Source organism: Neofelis nebulosa, chromosome 10, assembly GCF_028018385.1.
Source record: "Neofelis nebulosa isolate mNeoNeb1 chromosome 10, mNeoNeb1.pri, whole genome shotgun sequence".
In the NCBI taxonomy this organism is placed as follows: domain Eukaryota; kingdom Metazoa; phylum Chordata; class Mammalia; order Carnivora; family Felidae; genus Neofelis; species Neofelis nebulosa.
Genome location: NC_080791.1, coordinates 66,078,256 through 66,097,953, shown reverse-complemented (window position 1 = coordinate 66,097,953; position 19,698 = coordinate 66,078,256). Strand labels below are relative to the sequence as shown.

Below are 19,698 nucleotides of genomic sequence, written 5' to 3'. Positions count from 1 at the left end.
CACCTGGAAGTTGGTCCCAGCCTTATTTCCCATCACTCGCCAACTATGAACTAAAAGAAAAATTTAATAACCTAACTCCTAAAATATTTTGGATGTTTGTATTTGCCTTCCCGTTTATCCCAACTAGCATTCTTAACCTACACTGGCACCAACAGCTCAAAAACCATATCCTCGGTAATGTCTATTTCCCCAATTCAGTAATAATTTCTCAGTAGAGATGTTCTACTAAGTGGCTACACACAAACGAAGTCAGTAAAAATTAACAGCCTGGAAAGTGGTTTACAAGGGGCTAATAATGTTTTATTTCTGAATATGGCTATTTTACATAGTGTGTTCAGTTTGTGAAAATTAATCAACTGTACCTTTATGACTATTCTGTATGCATGTTACATTTAAATACAAAGTTAAAAATCAATAGCTTTGAACATATGATAAAAGTAGTATACAAACTATAGGATTATTTAATACACTTATATGAGATTCCAGTGCAACATACACAGAAAATAATGAAATATATCCAAAATGCTACTATAGTTGTATCTTGGGTGGTAGGATTATAAAGAAGCTATTCTTCACACATTTTCTATTTTCCAGTTTATACTATGGACCCTGGTCACTTTCATTAACAGTACTAAAAAGTTAAAGACTCCTAAAGTTGTCATATTTGTTTCTGGTTTTCTAAAAAAGAACTGGGGGAACCTGGACGGCTCAGTCGTTTAAGTGTCCGATTCTTGATTGCAGCTCAGGTCATGATCCTAGTGTCGTGGGATCTGGCTCCATGCCTTGCATGGAGCCTGCTTAAGATTTTCTCTTTCCCTCTGCCCTTCACCCACGCACCCACTCTCCCTTTCTCTCTCTCTTTCTCTAAAAAAAGCCAAAACAACAAAAAAGGCAAGACTACCTTTACCTGAACATTAACAGCAGCATTATTTATAATGCCCTCAAGTGGAAACAACCCATGTCTACCAACTGATGAATAGACAAGCAAAATGTGGCTTATCCATACATAATGATTAAATATTTGGTAGTAAAAAAAAATGAAGTACTGATACATGCTACAACATATGTGAACCTTAAAAATATATTGTGTGAAAGATGCCAATACTCCAGGACTGGGAGTTGGCAGGGGGCAGAGAGGGAGATGGAGAGTGACTGCTAACAGGCACAGAGTTTCTTTTTGGGGTGATGAACATGTTCTAAAGTTTGTGGTGATGGTTGCATAATTCTGAATATACTAAAAACAACTGAATTGGATACTTTAAGTGGTTGAATTCAAGTTATAAAAAAAACTGAACTATGAAAATAAGTGCTTATTTTATTACTCTTTAAGTTACTTTGCCTTCAGAAACACAAGCACATATCTCAAAAGTGCAAGTGAGGAAAAAAAGTGTTCCTTTCAGACAACTGAGCTAGACCACGTGGTAAGAAAAAAAAGGATGTTTCTGACAGCAGAAACAGCACAAGCAAACTCAACCTGGGACATTTATATTTATATACCTGCCCCGCACAAATTTCCATCCAGCTGAAATCCCTAATGCCTTGTATCCTCCCAAAGAAGGTAACAAATAGACATAAAGTAATACTAAATATCAGACATGACATTCTCAAGAAAATCCAGAGCAAAAGTAGATTAGCAATTACCTAGACCTGGGATACAAGATTAAACTGGAAGGAGGGAGTTTACTGAGAAAACAAAAATATTCCAAAACTAGATTGTGGTGACAGTTGTACAACTTGCTAAATCTACTAAAAATAAAAATCACTGAGTTTCACCTAAAACAGTTGTATTTTATGGCATGTAAATTATACCTCAATAAAGTTTAAAAATGAAGGAAAAAAAGACCATGGATTGGTACAACTGTAAAACAGAGATCAAATAAAGATACATTTTAACTGTTCAAACAGGAAAACCTCCTTTTAATCACTAGCCTCATTCTTCATCACAAAAACCTTTTAAAATCTGAGTAATTGGGGTACATGGGTGGTTCAATTGGTTAAGCATTTGACTTCAGCTCAGATCACAATCTCACAGTTTGTTGAGTTTGAGCCCCAAATTGCGCACTGAGCTGATATTGAGCCAGCCTGGAATTCTCCCTCCCCCCTCTTGGGTATGCGTGTGCGCGCGCTCTCTCGCTCTCTCTCTCTCTCTCTCTCAAAATAAACTTAAAAAAAAATAATAAAATCTGAGTAATTATGTTATCACTCTCAACAGTTTGGCAAACATTGATATGGGCCTCAAGATGCTACAATAAATCTTTTAGAGTATGAGTTAGAGATGCTGACACTAATTATAGGCCCTTCTTCAAGCTTCTCGTTTCCAGCAATCAGAGAACCAGAAGAACTGAAGCAACAAATGGGTCATCATACATCATTAGGTAGAGCTACAACGGCTAATACTAAAGTTTAAAAGCTGCTAACCACAACACAAAATTACCTTTCAAGACAACTTCTTACCTTCTCATTGTCATCAACCCAGACAATTCAACATTCACCCTTAAACCCATTTCATCAAAATTTTTCAAAAGCCACAACCTGAATTCCATTTCCTTTAACTCCACTCCACCTATTGGTACTTACGATGTGTCAGACACTACAGAGATAAAAGATCGCTACAAGGTAGGTTGGGGTATTAATTCTATTTCGAAGTAAAATTTTGAGTTAGGTCCAAAAGGACTTACCATATAGATGAGATTGGGGTGGGATTTTTAAAAAGAAAAGAAGTATGGGTTATATTCAAGAGATTATTAGGAGAATGAAAGACAATAATGAAAGACGAAAATGAATAAATTGTGACATCAAGATCTAGTTAAGTGTGAACTTTTTTTGAAATTTTTATACAACCAGATAAGGAAGATAATAAGGTCTTGAAGCAGTATCAAGGATTTAATTCTAGGATAAATGAATATAAAACATCACAGGTGGAAAGCTATTATTATAACAGGTAATAATAGGCCTGAAAAACTTCTACTCTAGGGGCAGCTTCCCCCACCTCCCTAAGTAAGTCTAACTTTACAAAAGGAAAAAATGATTACACATACCCACATAAACAAATTTCGCCAGACCCTTTAACCTACAATCTTATCCCCACCCCCTTACTAGCTTTCTACTCACTAACTCTGTATTCAGAAAATTGTTTTCTGTAAGGTTACCAATATTTTAAAAGCTTTTTCCATCAAAAAAGTCTACATTTTGCTTTAACCTCCCTCATTTAAAAATAACAACCCTTTCTTTTTCTAATAGCTTTTTACTTAATACATAAGTAATTCGTGTTGACTCGTAGAAAAACTAATCATTGAAGTAAAAAGGAAACGAAATTACCCACAACCAACCTTCTTACTTAAAACTCCTTTTCTTGGCTTCCTCCTTTTATATACAATTCTCCAGTCTCCTTTTTTCTGTTTCTCAAAGTTCCAAAAATAGGAATGGCCAAAAGTGAAGCCCTCCAGTCCACCCTACACCTCCAGATGACACTCCCTCCCTCTCAATTCACCAAGAAAAGTCTCCTTTCCATTGTTGCTTTCTCTCCTAACCTTCAATTCCACATTCCCTATTGCCTGCTACACATTTTCCCTCTGATATTTACCAGCTCCTCAAACCCAACTTAAAATTTAAGCCATGTTTTCTCCAATATCAGTTTCCCCTCTAGACCTACATTTTCCAATGTAATTACCTAATGTCAATATCTTTTAAAGCTAACTCTTTAAGAGGTAACTTTTTATTATTTCTCTCCAGTGGAATGCAATCTGAAAGACCTTCAATTAGCTACTGTACTTAACACTATTTATAAGGAAAAAGATGGGCATAAGGGCACTGTGACATCAGAATACATAAATGAATACAGCCAGATAATTTCAAGAGCAAAGGGATTTCTAACTTTTCTGTTTTACTAGAGAATTTGACAAATATCCCGATTTTATCTACCTGAAATATTAGGCATAGTGAGGTTACATCATCATAGTGATAGAATCAGGACCAGCCTGAGGCTCTTCACTAAGTCTTCCAGCCTTTCATTAAATAGCGGTACTACATAAATGCTTTCCCACTAAGGAGTTTTAAAAAACTTAATTATAAAGGACTTAGTAACCAAAAGAAAAAAAAACCCACTTTAAATCAAATATCATTAATGTGCCACTGATAGAAGCAAACATTAAGTAAAATAATATATGCATCTACTCTATCTGAAAAAGAAATTTTTCTTATAAACATTAATATGGCAATATCTTTCTTTCAGATCTTTAACATGCTGTGTCACTGAATAACTTCCTATCTAACAGCCAAAGTATCCAGACTTTCCCTCTCCCAAATTCAGAAGAGTATCTACTTAGAGATATTCCTAATTAAGGAATTTTACCTGCTCAGAGTACAGACAATTCTGTCTTCCAAAAACACATATTTTATTCTCATAAGTACTTTGCTGAATTTCTAGACATGCCAAATTGTCCTATAAACATGCCATCATTTTGCACTTTTCCAGATCTAAGATTTTCATTAATTGAACATTTCAAAAGTCCTTTAATTAAACAATCAAATTCACCATTTATAAATAAAAATTTATCACTTACACTAGTAATTGTAATCATCTGTGAAAACCCTAGAAGTGACTCAGGTAGTTTATGTATTTAAAAGATAAACACAAAATATCAAGAAACATATCAAAGCTAAGTCCACTTACTTTTTCACATAACGAATGTGAGAAACAGCATGTCTATCACATGACCATCTTATAGCACATTAAGCTTAGGAACTGAAGGTTTAAAATGCTCCTAGGTAAGCTTTCTAATTCTACTTATGGCAGTTTTTCTTGCTGCAAGTGTAAGAGGGGAAGGGATACTGATACTTAGATTCTATCTGCCTTAACTAAAGTCAGATTTAAAAGTATCTTTATCCAAAACTTACACATAGCTCTACTGTAAGTCCAACCACATGTGTTATGAGGGCCGTGTTGACTATGAAACGCCAGAAAGGTAGGAATCAAGAATCTTTCCATCTACTTAACTCAGTACCTACCACAAAGACATTTGCTATTAAATACACCAGACTGGAAGCTGTCATCCTAAATAAACGTTTCAAAAAAATTTTCCTGACATTACATTTAAAACTTAAGTTCAAATGTAAACTTCATGAGAGTGAGGACTTTGTCTTATGTATGGTATCAGACCTCCAGCATTAAAGATAGGATTTGCCACATGATAGTCACTCAAATTTTTTTTAAGTTTATTTATTTTGAGAGAAAGCATGAGGGGGAGGCCAGAGAGCAGGAGAAAGAGAATCCCAAACAGGCTCAGCACTGGCAACACAGAGCCCCAATGTGGGGCTGGAACTCATAACCTGAGCCAAAGTCTAACACAACCAACTGAGCCACCCAGGTGCCCCTCAAATATTTTTACAGTTTATTTATTTTGACAGAGAGAGAGAGAGAGAGAGAGAGAGCACGCGCGCAAGTGACGGACAGACAGCAGGAGAGGTGTAGAGAGAGAGATTCCTGAGCAGGCTCCACCCTGTCAGTGCAGAGCCCAAGGAAGGCTGGATCCCACAACCATGCGATCATGACCTGATCTGAAACGAAAAATCGGATGCTTAACCGACTAAGCCACTCAGGTGGCCCTCTTCCAAATATTTTAAAAATAACAGAAGCAATTATTTGTTGAACGTCTATGCTCAGCTAATACTCTGAAGATTTAAAAAAAAAAATCTTCATCTACAGATTTTATTCTCATTGGAGATTAAGTTCAAAGTCAATGCACTTTTAGAGTAGAAAAGACAGCAACCATCTAGTTCAAATAAAATTAAAATAGTTAAAATTTAAGAATATATACAACTAGGTATTAAAAAGGTGAGTTTTGAGTTTACAAAGTACCACAGAAGGTCAGAGTAGGAAAAGATGGCATTTAAGATGGTATTGATGAGATTTGTGAACAGGAAAACTTTCATTTTTAGGTTATAAGAGCTTAATAGGAGGAATGAGTAGCATGAGCAAAGGTTTGTATGGAAAGGTTTCCACTGAACAACACTGGCAGCTAAAGCAGGAAGAACTGCAGAGACTGTTGTCTATTATAATAATCTGCCAAAAACCTTCACAGATGTCTTAACTTTATCTTATAAAGGAAGAAACAAGTTTTTCTGAGTGAGAGCAAGAGTAGGAAGTAGGAGTCTCTGGAAACATAACAATTAATGTTGAATGAACAAATACCAAATGTCACATATTTTAATTTCCTAAAATTTTTTAGAACTGTACTTCTAGATCTATAGAAGTCAATTAATCTCAAAGTATATAATTTACATGTCAAATGAGTTTCCTGTACACAAATCTACTTTAAAGATTAAAAGACATTTCTGGCTATTATTCAAGTTCTTATTTCTCCATGCATACAACAAAATATTTACTGAGAGCCCACTGAGTGTCAGGCACTGTGCTTATAATTGTGCCAATTTTCATGATACAATAATGCTATCTACTAACAATCTCAGTGTCCAAATAAGTACTTGTATTCTTTCTCCATTTTCCACTAAAATATGAAACTACTATAGTTAGACTGAGACAAGAAATAAAATGTATAGTGTGGTAGAGTGGTTAATCAATTGGCACTGATGCAGTGGTTCAAATAACCTGGAGAGAACTTAGCAGGTTCCAAGCACTTTGCTGAATTTTTTACATGCATCAACTCACATGACACAGTGATATACACACTATTACTACTTTTATTTTGTACATAAGGAAAATGATGCTTAGAAGTTAAATAACTTTCCTAAGATCCTCCAATTAGTGCAGAATGCTTCATCGTTTAAAAAAAAAAAAAAATCAAATAACTAAGGAGGTTTTCAATTATATTTCCAAGAATGCTTGTACTTTTTAATGGTTTCCTCCAGTCTTTGAGGCAAAGTTTGTTACATGAAGAAATTTCAAATTGAGACATGATAATGTAGTCCAAAATTATAACAGCAATAAAAAAAAAAAAAAAAAAGGATCAAAATTCATGCCATGCTACAGTGTAAATCAGTGGTGAATACTAAAATGTGTCTTGAAAATATCTGCCAAAAAACAGTCTCCTTACTGTGGTCTCCAGCAGTCTCATGGAAATTTCTTAATTTTATCTATATGAAATATAAAAAACATATAAATACTCTAAAAATTCTCTAATGAGAGATGGTATAACAGCTAAAGTCTTACTGTTTGTTATCTGTCATAATAAAGTCAGTAAAGCCTAACACTAACAAATCAAAGAATTGCAGTGACAAAAGACAAAAATTCCTCACCTCATTAAACTTGAAAATTATACTGACGAGAATAAGTAAAATATGTATGACAAACCAGTGTTACAGAGAAAAATAAACTAAGGGAGGTATAGTGTGTCTGGGGTGTCATAGCCAGGGGAACTCCTTAGTGATATGGAGACAGCTGAACAATGATAGAGGGAAGTAAGGAAACAAGCATAAGAGATAACTGAGTAAAAGAGGTTCCACACAGATGAAACAGTTAAATGTAATCACTGCGAGGCAAGAGCACTTTGTTTTTGTTTTATCTGCACTATTAATACTTTGATAACATTTAGAATTTTTACAGTTCGTGATTACTTCGCTTAGCTGAAAAGATTCACTCAAATGTCAATCTTTTTCTTTTAACGAAAATGAACCAAAATATAACTTGCTGAAAAAAACAAAAACCAGTATGGAATGATTGCTTCATCCTGTCTTATCCAAAATCAAGAAAAGCCTGATGGAAATAAAATGTTACTTCCTCATTCTTGCTACAGTCAAGCTTCTTCAAGACTTATCTGGAATCTATTTCCTAAATTAAGGTTCTGCCACAAAAAAAGTCAAAGCAAGAAAGTATTAAAATGGGAACACTTCATTAAAGTGGAATGAAGACTAGAGATGAGAATATTCTAATTAAAAGAAAAGTTACCTTAGGAAACTTACTAAAATTGAGGTGTGATAATTGAAAGAAATTTGCAAAATGTGAACAGCTAACAATTACAGAAATACAGGCTAGACACCAAATTTTCTTTCACAGAAAAGCAGTGTTCACTACTCCAAAGTATTCCAAAACTCTAACAGAAGCTTAACAGTTAAGTAAAAAATGCTATGAATACTATTTTGATTATTCATCTTCCAAAAATCAGATTGTGAAATATTTATCCTAGGTCTCAATTACAAAATGTCATCATATATAACCAGACATTTAATAACTGCTTGAAGAATGAATGAATTTCAAATTTTTCTATTAGGGAATCAACTTTTTTTTTCAAATAGTAATTTTTAAAATTAATAATTACACACAGCATGTTTTGGCAGGATAATAAAGTCATAGTAGAAATCACTGTGACTGAACTTTTAGAGTGCCTAAACTTACACATGTATTAATACTTCATAAACAAAATGTTAATCTTAACCTGTGTCTATCACAAAAATAAATCAAAAAGTGATCCATAACTACCTCCATAGTTTCATAATGGTTCAATATGGGAATTTGTTTCAGTGCATTATTTTATATCCAAAAGAAATCTAAGCTCCTCCCAAGGTGACTTTGAGCCTAAAAATTTGAGCACTGGGGCATGACTGGTTCAGTGGGTGAAGTACGGGACTCTTGATCTCAGGGTTGTGGGTTGAAGGACCACCTTGAGTGGAGAGAATACTTAAAAACATCTTTAAAAAAAAAACAAAAACTTGAGCATCACTCTTGGTATGATCTAATGATGGTCTCATTTATATACATAAGAGTTAGCTTTTTTAGGGGTGCCTGGGTGGCTCAGTCAGTTAAGCAACCAACTATTGATTTCCGCTCAGGTCATGATCTCACCATATGTGTGGCTCCCTCTGTGCTGGCTCCCTCTTTCTCTGCCCTTCCCCTGCTCACATGCTCTCTCTCTCTCTCTCTCTCTCAAAATACATAAACATTAAAAAAAAAAAAAGATTTAACTTTTTTATTTTGAAATAATTTTACACTTAATTTGTCTAAACTCTGTGGGTGGTCTTCTTAAAACACAAGTTCCTTGAGGGCAGAGGTCTCTGACATAGCATTGTACACTGATGCTGTCCTGTTAGGAATGCTCCTGTGGCTTCTGCAAAGTCAATAGTAAGTAATGTTTTTAAATGAGTTACTTACCAGTTAAGAGAAGCATAAAATAACTGAATTTCTACTTTAAAAAGGGACTTCTTTTTCCGTTTAAAAATAAATGTACACTGAACTTCACTAAAGCTTGCACTCAGTAGTATACCAAAAGACAATTATTAACTGGCATAGGAATTACAGGGGTCCTTTTAAGAAGCCTTTAAAATACTCACTAAAATATAAAAACTTGCATTGATTTAGAAATAATGAAACTTAAGGTAGTACAATAGTATGCCCACATATTAAAGCTGTTTTCCAAAGGGTGGTCCCTCGAAAATACGGAGGAAAAAAGGAACCAGTCATGAGCGAGTTGATATGGAGCTTGGCACATTTCAAGGCACTCGGCCTTACATTGTCTCACTTGACCGTCACAGCAACCCTGTGGCCTGATGTTATGAATGGGAGATACTCAGCATTAAAAGCTTAAGCGACTTGCCCAAGGTCAGTCAAGAAAATTAGTGGTTCAGCTCTACCTAGAAGGGTGCACTTCACCTGACTTTCTACTACATTGTCCTGCCTCCCCGACTGAGGCATTATTAGAGTAAAAGAGCAGTGAATCAGACTGGTATCCAGCACTACCCTCGCCCTGCCAAAGAGGCGGGGGCTTGCCTCTGAAAGCTTTCCCTAACAGCTCAGTCGCAGAGCAGAGAAGAAAGTTGTGCCGATCACCGATCAGCCCACTTAAGTGACAGGATGACAGGCGCAGCCCCCAAAGGACCAGCTTCTGCATTCCCAGGAGCCCCTCCAAACCCGACGCCAGAGAGACTGCTCCCGGAAACGTCTGAAAAACCTTTCAGCGAGTTTCGCCCCCTCCTGGGCGCGAGGAACGAGCTGGGTATGAGCCAGAGGGCGGCCGGCCACCCGAGCCAGCCATGTGTCCAGCCCGTCACGCCCGCCTCGCCTCAGCCGGCTCCTCATGCCTTGACCGCAGCCAGAGGCCCAGCTCAGGATCCGACGCAAAGGCTGCCTTAGCCGCCGCCACCACCGCAGCAGTCTGAGGCGCCCCGGCGCGGCACTCGCAGTTAGGTTCCCGCCCCACCCCTCCAGTTGGGCCCCTCAGCGACGCCGTCCGCGCTTCTGGCCAGGCCCGGAGGGCTCGGCCTGCCACAGTCCACCGCCCGCCCGGCGTCCTTACTTCATTGAGCTGGCGCTCCGCGGCCTCACGCAGGGCTGGGTCCATGGTGCCCCGCAGGGCCTCGATAATGGTGTTGGGGTCCATCGCAGCGCGGACTCGGTCAAACCCGGAGCTCGGGTGCTACTGGGCCAGGAATAGCGCCGCTCACTGCGCACATGGACCTGCCGCGCTCCGCAGCGGCAACCGGCGCGAAAGGAAAGAGAAGCGCCAAGGCCCCGGATAGAACCTCTTCGCCTCGGCGTGGAGGCGGGAGATGCTCCAGCCACTTCCTGTCGGCGCGCCCGCGGGGCACCTTGGGAGACGTAGTCCGCGTGAGCTTTCCACATCCCACGTGGCCCTGAACTGTTGCTCCTACAGGCAACTCTTGCTTTTCAAAAAGGGAAAATGTTCAAACTCCACAGTAAAAAAAATTAAAACAAACCCAAGGATTTCCCATAATAATATACCTCTGGTGATTGTGAGGTGAATCTAACGCAATGTATGATGCAATCCATTGCTAGTAGCTTTGTGATTGAAGGTAATCTTTTGAAAAGCAGTTTGAGATGTGTTTCTAGATGCCATAAAAGTATTCATAATCTTTGCCCCAACTATTCCCATTAATGAGACTTTATCTTAAGGAAATAACACAAAAGATTAAATCTGATTTATGTGTAAAAGATATTATAACATTACATATTTATGATTACCAAATATTAAAAATATGGTTTTTATTGAGTATCCAAATTTTGGTAGGAACTTTCTATAAATCAACTGTAAATGCAGAATAAGAGCATAATCCCTATTGGAACACTACCTTCTTTAAAACAGTTAAAGCAACAGTTTCAGAAAAGTTAAATAACATGCCCAAGGTCACTTAGGTAGTAAGAAGTTCACCCAGGATTTCAAACCTAGGATGTTTCTGTTTTAAAAGATTTCATTCTCTTTACTGAATCGCTCTGCCTTTCAAGAGAAATGTCGAGTGATATAGGAATTGTTAAGCAAATTAAAAGAATTCAGTCAGTTAAATATTTCACAGGCATTAAAAATTACAAATATCATATACTTTGGGGCGCCTGGGTGGCTCAGTTGGTTAAGCGGTCCACTTTGGCTTACAGTTGGTGGATTCCTGCATCAGGGTCTGTGCTGACAGCTCAGAGTCTGGAGCCTGCTTGGGGTTCTGTGTCTCCAACTCTCTCTCTGTCCCTCTCCTGCTCACAGTCTGTCTCTCTCTTTCTCAAAAATAAATAAACGTTGAAAACAAAAATTAAAAAAATATATGTATGTATATATATATATATATATATATATACATACATATATACATAATATACCTTGTAACAACACAGAAACAGTTATGTGAGGATATGGCTTTGTAACATGGACAAACACTTGGGAAATAAAGCTGGCAAATGAAGTTACTTTATTTTCTAGGATGGTGATATTTTGAGTAATTTCCTTTCATAACTGTCTCGATTATAATAAAGTTATGTAAACATATATCCTTAAAATGAATCATAAACTTTAAATGCAACTTGTTAAAAAATCACTTATTGTTTTCAGTTTGCAAAAGAGGAGAAAAGGGGGCACAAAAGTCTTTCCCTGGAATAGTGGACTTTGCAATATTAATATCCCTTATATGCCAACCACTGTGCCTGGAAGTGTTGTTTACATAATTATCCCTAATTTACAAATGAAGAATCAAGGCTCACATAAGCTACTTAAATTGTGAAAGTTCATAAAATTTCCATAATATAACCTGTTGTTAGCTCCATCAGTGTACTGATACAACCTGTTTGAGAATTTCTTCTCCCTGGGGCATCTGGATGGCTCAGTTGGAAGAGCATGTGACTCTTGATCTTGGGGTCGTGTGTTCAAGCCCCACATTGGGTCTACATCTTAACATTACTTAAAAATAAGAATAAACCGAAAAAGAAAAAAAGAAAAGGTTTCCTCTCCCTACCCATCCCTCGATAGTGAGGGCCTTGAAGATAAGGATTATATTTTATTCACTTTTGTATCTTTACCTCCTACCATGAAGCTTGAATGTCTATTAAGAGTTCGATAAATGTTTTAGTTAATAAATGAAAAAGAATAAATGAACTAGTAATGACTTGTGGTGGCTCAGCCAGAATCTAAACCTCAATTTTCATGATTCCAAAGCCAGTCTTTTTTGCACTACTACATATCTATTTTAGATTCCAGAATGACTTATCCATCATGAAATTGTGACAACTACAGCATAGCACAATGCATGTAAAAGACCTGACACATAAAAAGTGATCCAAAAATATCAATTATTTTCCCCGAAACTGAAAGGGAGAAGTGGTGATGAAAAATATGGTTTCTAAGCTATAGTACTGGGAATTGGGAGCCAGCAAGGTTTGCAGATCCAAAGCTGGAATGGGGCCTGTGTCTCGTTCCAATTCACAGTGTATGTGCTGCCCAAGTGAGCACTAGGCAGTGTCTCATGCTTCAGAGAGAATAGAGCTCATAGGGTACTAGATACCATCTGGGGAACCAGAGTTCCTTTATTCACACAAGGAGCTTTGTTCCAGGACACTTCAGAAGCTTAGCTGGCAGTGTGATTAGCACACCCAACTTATTGTAGGTTTGTTTGTTTGTTTGTTTGTTTGTTTGTTTGTTTTTGTCCAGCTGTTGACACAAAGAATGTGACTCAATAAGACTGGAAATTTAGATGTGAGGTCCTCCAGGGCAGGGACCATGTCTATCTCTCCATGACAAATGCAGAAGTGAGCATGTGCTCAATAAATAAATGTGTGAAGATTAAAGAAAAAGTGCTATGTTAGGCCAGTATAAGCATAAATAGATAACCTTACCTCACTGCTCAATCCCAATTCCCAGAGCCACTATAGCGAATATAGATATATGTGACTTCTTGGGCAAGATTAGTCTAAGGAAATCAGAAAAGTAGAAAATGCAAAGTTCTGAGCTGGTTTTGAACTGGAATGGAATTGGACAAAAATAGAGGTAAGGAACAATATAAGAGGTGATTTGGTTATCTGAGCTTATAAACGATGGTTCTGTTGTCCACACAGAAAAACAAAACAAAACAACCCATGTCTTCCTGCAGGTATGAAAGAAAAAGAGTGTTCAGGAAATGACCATTCAGCTGTAACATAAGGAAATAAAAGAATGAATTTTCCCTGTACAAGCCTCCATTAGAGGCTTTCATGGATGAACACTTGCGATAAGGTTTTTGTTTTTTTTGTTTGTTTGTTTGTTTGTTTGTTTGTTTTTAACGTTTATTTATTTTTGAGACAGAGAGAGACAGCATGAACAGGGGAGGGGCAGAGAGAGAGGGAGACACAGAATCAGAAGCAGGCTCCAGGCTCTGAGCCATCAGCCCAGAGCCCGACGCGGGGCTCGAACTCAGACCGTGAGGTCGTGACCTGAGCTGAAGTCGGACGCTTAACCGATTGAGCCACCCAGGCGCCCCTGTGATAAGGTTTTGATGATAAATACCGAGCACCCAAAGTTATCTTAAGGCCTAGACTGATCTGTCTGAGGTGACTGGATTTTGTCAAGACATCCCATAATTACTGAAACTCCACATCCTATACATCCTATGTTAGCCCCATTTCAGATATCAAAAATATTTTAGACAAAATTTTTCATGAAATTTTGTTTTTTCACTAATAGTAATCATTATACTTATAACTGAGTGGAATTCATTTTTACACCTTGGTAAGATTTTTGTTCTAAACAATTCAAAATGTAGGGGTTTAGGGTGGTTGGCTGGCTCAGTGGTCGAGCATGTAACTCTTGATCTTGGAGTTGTGAGTTCAAGCCCCGTATTGGGGGTGGAGTTCACTTTTTTTTTTTTTAATTTTTTTTTCAACATTTATTTATTTTTGGGACAGAGAGAGACAGAGCATGAACGGGGGAGGGGCAGAGAGAGAGAGGGAGACACAGAATCGGAAACAGGCTCCAGGCTCTGAGCCATCAGCCCAGAGCCTGACGCGGGGCTCGAACTCACGGACCGCGAGATCGTGACCTGGCTGAAGTCGGACGCCCAACCGACTGCGCCACCCAGGCGCCCCTGGAGTTCACTTTAAAAATAAGTAAGTAAAATAAGCTTTTCTGTGACTTATCCTTTCCCAGGTGTCTTCTCACTCCTGGGACCACAATGGGAAAAAAAATGTAGGGGGCTAAAAAAAGACCTAGAAGCTAAAAAAAGAGTGATTATGTTCTGGAAGGCACTGTGCTGCCTTGGGTAAAACGTTTATCTCACTGGTCCTCATTTTTTGTTTCCACCTGGGAAATGAATAAATAATCTTGCCTGGGCTCCCAAAATTATTCTGAGAATCAAATGAGTCTGGGAAGTACCTTGTAATTATAAAGCTCAGAACAAAAGTAAATTGTTATTGGCATTAAGGAAAGGGCTGAGGAGAAAGTCAAGTAAGAGGGTAAGGAAGGAGAGTTAAAGAAAGCAAAGAAATGAGGACTTTCTGCAGAGCATCCTTCACAGCAGCTATAATGCTGAATGTTCAGCAACGTGGTATGTTTGTGTCTAAAGGTTAGTATGTGCGAGACAAGGTAAAGACCATGTTGTGCTGAAATTGTCACATGAAGACCATTTCTTTATTGTATTTCTTTTAAGTACACTGACCTACACGAAATTGAAGTTTGTGCCCTAAACCATAAAAAAATTTTTAAAGATCAACTTCATCAAGGTATAATTTACATAAAATTCAATGAGTTTTCATACAGTTATACACTTATTTCACAGTACCACAGTCTACATATAGATTATCTCCATCAGTGCTTCCCAGTTAATCCTTAAATGTTCAGCTCTGTGCCATATACACCCACTGATGTGCTTTCTATCACTATCAATTAGATTTGCCTTTCCTACAATTTTATATACATGGAATCATTCAGTAAGTAGTTTTTGTGTCTGGCTTTTTTCACCCACTATAGTGTTTCTAAGATTATTTACATAATGTTGAGGTTATCAGTAGTTCCCTCCATGTTGCTAAGTGGCAGTCTGTTGCCTGCATATACAACAATTATCCATATATCTATTGGTGGACATTTGGGTCATTTATAGTTTTTTGCTGGTGTGAATTAAGCTGATACGTACATTTGTGTACAAGTCTGAGTGTGGGTATGCGTTTTCATTCTTCTGGTAAATAGGAAAGAGTGGAATGGCTGATTTGTTTTAAAGATTTTTTTTTTTTAAGTAATCTCTATACCCAACGTAGGGCTCGAACTTACAACCCTGAGATCAAGAGTCACACGCTTTACCAACTGACAGCTAGGCATCCCTGGAATGGATGATTTGTATTCTAAGTGTATATGTAACTTTATAAGAAACTGCCAAATCATTTCTCAAATTGGTTGTACAATTTTACATTTCCACAAGCAATTTATGAACATTCCATTGTTCCATATCTCTACCAACAGTTTGAATTCTCAGTCTTTTTTTTATATATATATATATTTTTTTAGTGTTTATTTATTTATTTTGAGAGAGGGAACACAAGTGGGGGAGGGGCAGTGAGAGAGAGGGAGAGAAAGAATCCCAAGCAGGCTCCGCACTGTCAGCACAGAGCCCGATGTGGGGCTCGAGCCCATGAACTGTGAGATCATGACCTGAGCCAAAATCAAGAGTTGGATGGCTTAACCAACTGAGCCACCCAGGCACCCCTGAATTCTCAGTCTTTTTAAGTGTATATAGTAGAGTGAATGTGTAGTGGTTATGTCATTTTGTATGTCACAATGCACTATATGCATTTCTCTGGTGACTAATAACATTGAGTATCTCTTCATGTGCTATTAACCATTTGCATCATCTTTTGAAGTGTCTGTTTTGCCCATTTTTTAAATTGGGTTGTTGTCTTACTGCTATTGAGTTCTAAGATACTCTGGGTACAATTTCGTCAGATTTCTATATTGTGAATATTTTCTTTTAGTCTGTGTCTTTTCATTTTTTTAACTTATCTTTCAAAAAGCAGTTTCCTGTTTTGATAAAGTCCAATTTATATATTGGTTCTTCTATAATTATGCCTTTTGTATTCTATATAAGAAATCTTTCCCACCTCAAGATTGTTAAGATTTTCTCCTATGTTTTCTTCTAGAAATCTTGCAGTTTTAGCATTAATGTTTTGAACTGTGGTTCAGTTTGAGGTGTCTGTGTGTGTCTGTGTGTGCAGTGTAAAGTAAGGGTTGAAGTTATTTGTTTCTGCACGTGGATATCCAGTTAGTTAGTATAGCTTAATTTGTTAAAAAGTTTGTACTTGACCACTGAATTACCTTGGCCCTTTTTTGAAAATCAATTGACCAAATATGTGTAGATCTATGTTTGAATTCTCTGCTCTGTTCCATCGATCTATTTATCTATCTTTATGCCCGTATCACAATGTCTTAATTAATGTAGCTTTCTAAAAGTCTTAAAGTCAAGCAGTGTAAATCTTCTAACTTTGTTACTCTTTTTCAACTTTTTTTTTTTTTTTTTTTTTTTTTTGGGACAGAGAGAGACAGAGCATGAACGGGGGAGGGGCAGAGAGAGAGGGAGACACAGAATCGGAAACAGGCTCCAGGCTCCGAGCCATCGGCCCAGAGCCTGACGCGGGGCTCGAACTCACGGACCGCGAGATCGTGACCTGGCTGAAGTCGGACGCTTAACCGACTGCGCCACCCAGGCGCCCCTACTCTTTTTCAGAATCGGTTAGACTATTCTGGGTTATTTGCATTTCAAAATACATTTGGAAAATTCAGCTTGCTAATTTTCAATTTTAAAAAGCCTGTTGAGATTTTGATAGATACTGCATTTAATCTCCACATCAGGGGTGCCTGGCTGGCTCAGTCAGTGGTGCACGTGACTCTTGATCTTGGGACTGTGGGTTAGAGCCCCATGTTAAGTGTGTAGATTATTTTTAAAAAATATTAAAACAGGGGCGCCTGGGTGGCTCAGTTGGTTGAGTGTCCGACTTCAGCTCAGGTCACGATCTCACGGTCCGTGAGTTCGAGCCCCGCGTCGGGCTCTGGGCTGATGGCCCAGAGCCTGGAGCCTGCTTCCAATTCTGTGTCTCCCTCTCTCTCTGCTCCTCCCCCGTTCATGCTCTGTCTCTCTCTGTCTCAAAAATAAGTAAACGTTAAAAAAAAATTAAAAAAAAAAATCTTAAAACAAAGTATACAGGGGTGTCTGGTTGGCTCGGTCAGTGGAGCATGCAACTCTCAATCCCAAGGTCGTGAGTTCATGCCCCACGTTGGGCATAGACCTACTTAAAAAAAAAAAAAAACACTACACATCAACTTGGGTAAAATTAACATCTTAACAATATTGAATGTTTTGATCCTTGAACACAGTATATATCTCCACTTATTTGAATATTTAAAAATTTTTTCTCAGCTTATTTTTAGTTTTCAGTACACAGATTTCACACATATTTTCTTAACTGTATCCCTAAATATTTCATGTTATAGTCAATGATATTTTAAAATATCTTTCCAACTGTTTTTGCTTATATCTAGAAATACAATTGATTTTCATATTTGACATTGTATCCTATAGCCCTGCTAAGCTGACTTATTGATTTTAATAGTTTCTTTTCTAAATTCCTTAGAATTGTGCATATAATAAGGTATCCTACATATAAAAATGGTTTTAGGGGCACCTGGGTGGCTCAGTCGGTTAAGTGTCCAACTTCAGCTCAGGTCATGATCTCAGGGTTCGTGAGTTCAAGCCCCCCGTCAGGCTCTGTGCTGACAGCTTGGAGCCTGGAGCCTGCTTCAGATTCTGTGTCTCCCTCTCTCTCTGCCCCTCCCCTGCTCATGCTCTGTCTCTCTCTGTCTCAAAAATAAATAAAACATTTTAAAAAATTTAAAAAAATAAAAATAAAAATGGTTTTACTTTCTTCCCATTCTTTAGCCATAAAGTTTCCACAGATTCTGTCACATTGAAAAGATTCCCTTTAATTTCCAGTTTTCTTAGAGTCTTTAATATGAACAGGATGTTGAATTCTGTCAAATATTTTTCTAGAGCTATTGATACCATCATATGGATTTTCTTTATTCTTTTAATGTGGTGAATTATACTGATTGATTTTCACATGCTACATTCCTGGGTTAAACCTCACTTGGTCATAATGTGTTAACATTGGAAAAAACTTTATATATTGCTGGATTCCATTAGCTACTTTTTTTGAAGACGTTTGCATCTATCTGCATGAGGGATATTAGTCAGTAGATTTTTTGTTTTTTTGTTTTTTTGGGGTTTTTTTCCTAAATGTTTTTACCTAGTTTTAGCATCAGGAGTATGTACTCCTTCCTCTTTTGTTTTCTGAAAGAATATGTGTAGAACTGACATTATTTTTTCCTTAAATATTTGGTAGAAATCAGCAGTGATACTATCTGAGCCCTGGAGTTTGCTTTTTGGAAAGATTTTAAATTATGTAATGTAAGTTTTAATAGATATAAGACTATTTAGATTTTGGGGAAAACACACTAAATGTTTATTCTGTTGTTATTATTTTTTTAGTTATTTCTTTAACACTCTTTTTTTGATGAACTTCTAAAAATTGAAGTATGAACTATTGGGGCCTCATCAATATAAAAAGCTTCTGCACAGCAAAGGAAATAATCAACAAAACTAAAAGGTAACCAACAGAATTGGAGAAGGTATTTGCAAATGACATATCAGATAAGGGGTTAGCATCCAAAATCTATGAAGAACTTATCAAACTCCACACCTAGAAAACAAATAATCCAGTGAAGAAATGAGCAAAAGACATGAACAGACACTTTTCCAAAGAAGACATTCAGTTGGCAAACAGACATGAAAAGATGCTCAACATCACTCATCATCAGGGAAATAAAAATCAAAACCACAATGAGATAGAGTCTCACACCTGTCAGAATGGCTAAAATCAACAACTCAGGAAACAACAGATGTTGGTGAGGATGCGGAGAAAGAGAAACCCTTTTGCACTGCTGGTGGGAATGCAAACTGAATCTGTTAGAGGAATTCTTAGGATGAGTAATTTATAGATAATTTTCATTTATTTTCAGTTAACTCTCTGGTTATTTTTCTTGTTGGCAGAGATTGTAAGAGATTAAGTCACATCTTATAGAGTACAGACACTGGAAAACAGTATGGAGGTTCCTCAAAATCTTAGAAATAGAACTATCCTACAACCCAGCAACTACACTACTAGGTACTTACCCAAAGGATACAAAAATGCTGATTTGAAGGGGCACCTGCGCCCCAATGTTTATAACAGCACTATGGACAACAGTCAAATTGTGGAAAGAGCCCAAATGTTCATCGACTGATGAATGGATAAAGATGTGGTATATACATACAATGGAATATTACTCAGCAATCAAAAAAAGAAATCTTGCCATTTGCAACAATGTGGATGGAACTAGAGTGTATTATGCTAAGTGAAATAAGTCAGAGAAAGATAAATATCATGATTTCACTCATGTGGAATCTAAGAAACAAAACAGG

At 37.4% G+C, this 19,698-nt stretch overlaps 1 protein-coding gene across 1 annotated transcript in view; it reads right to left on the bottom strand.

Moving 5' to 3' along the window:
* IPO7 (importin 7) overlaps nucleotides 1-10,478 on the bottom strand; it is a 47,470-nt gene extending 36,992 nt beyond the window's left edge. The window contains exon 1 of the mRNA XM_058688192.1: nucleotides 10,245-10,478. Within this exon, the coding sequence (XP_058544175.1) occupies nucleotides 10,245-10,328 (84 nt within the window). The 5' untranslated portion in view covers nucleotides 10,329-10,478. The remainder of the gene's footprint in view (nucleotides 1-10,244) is intronic.
* Nucleotides 10,479-19,698: the final 9,220 nt, after the last annotated feature.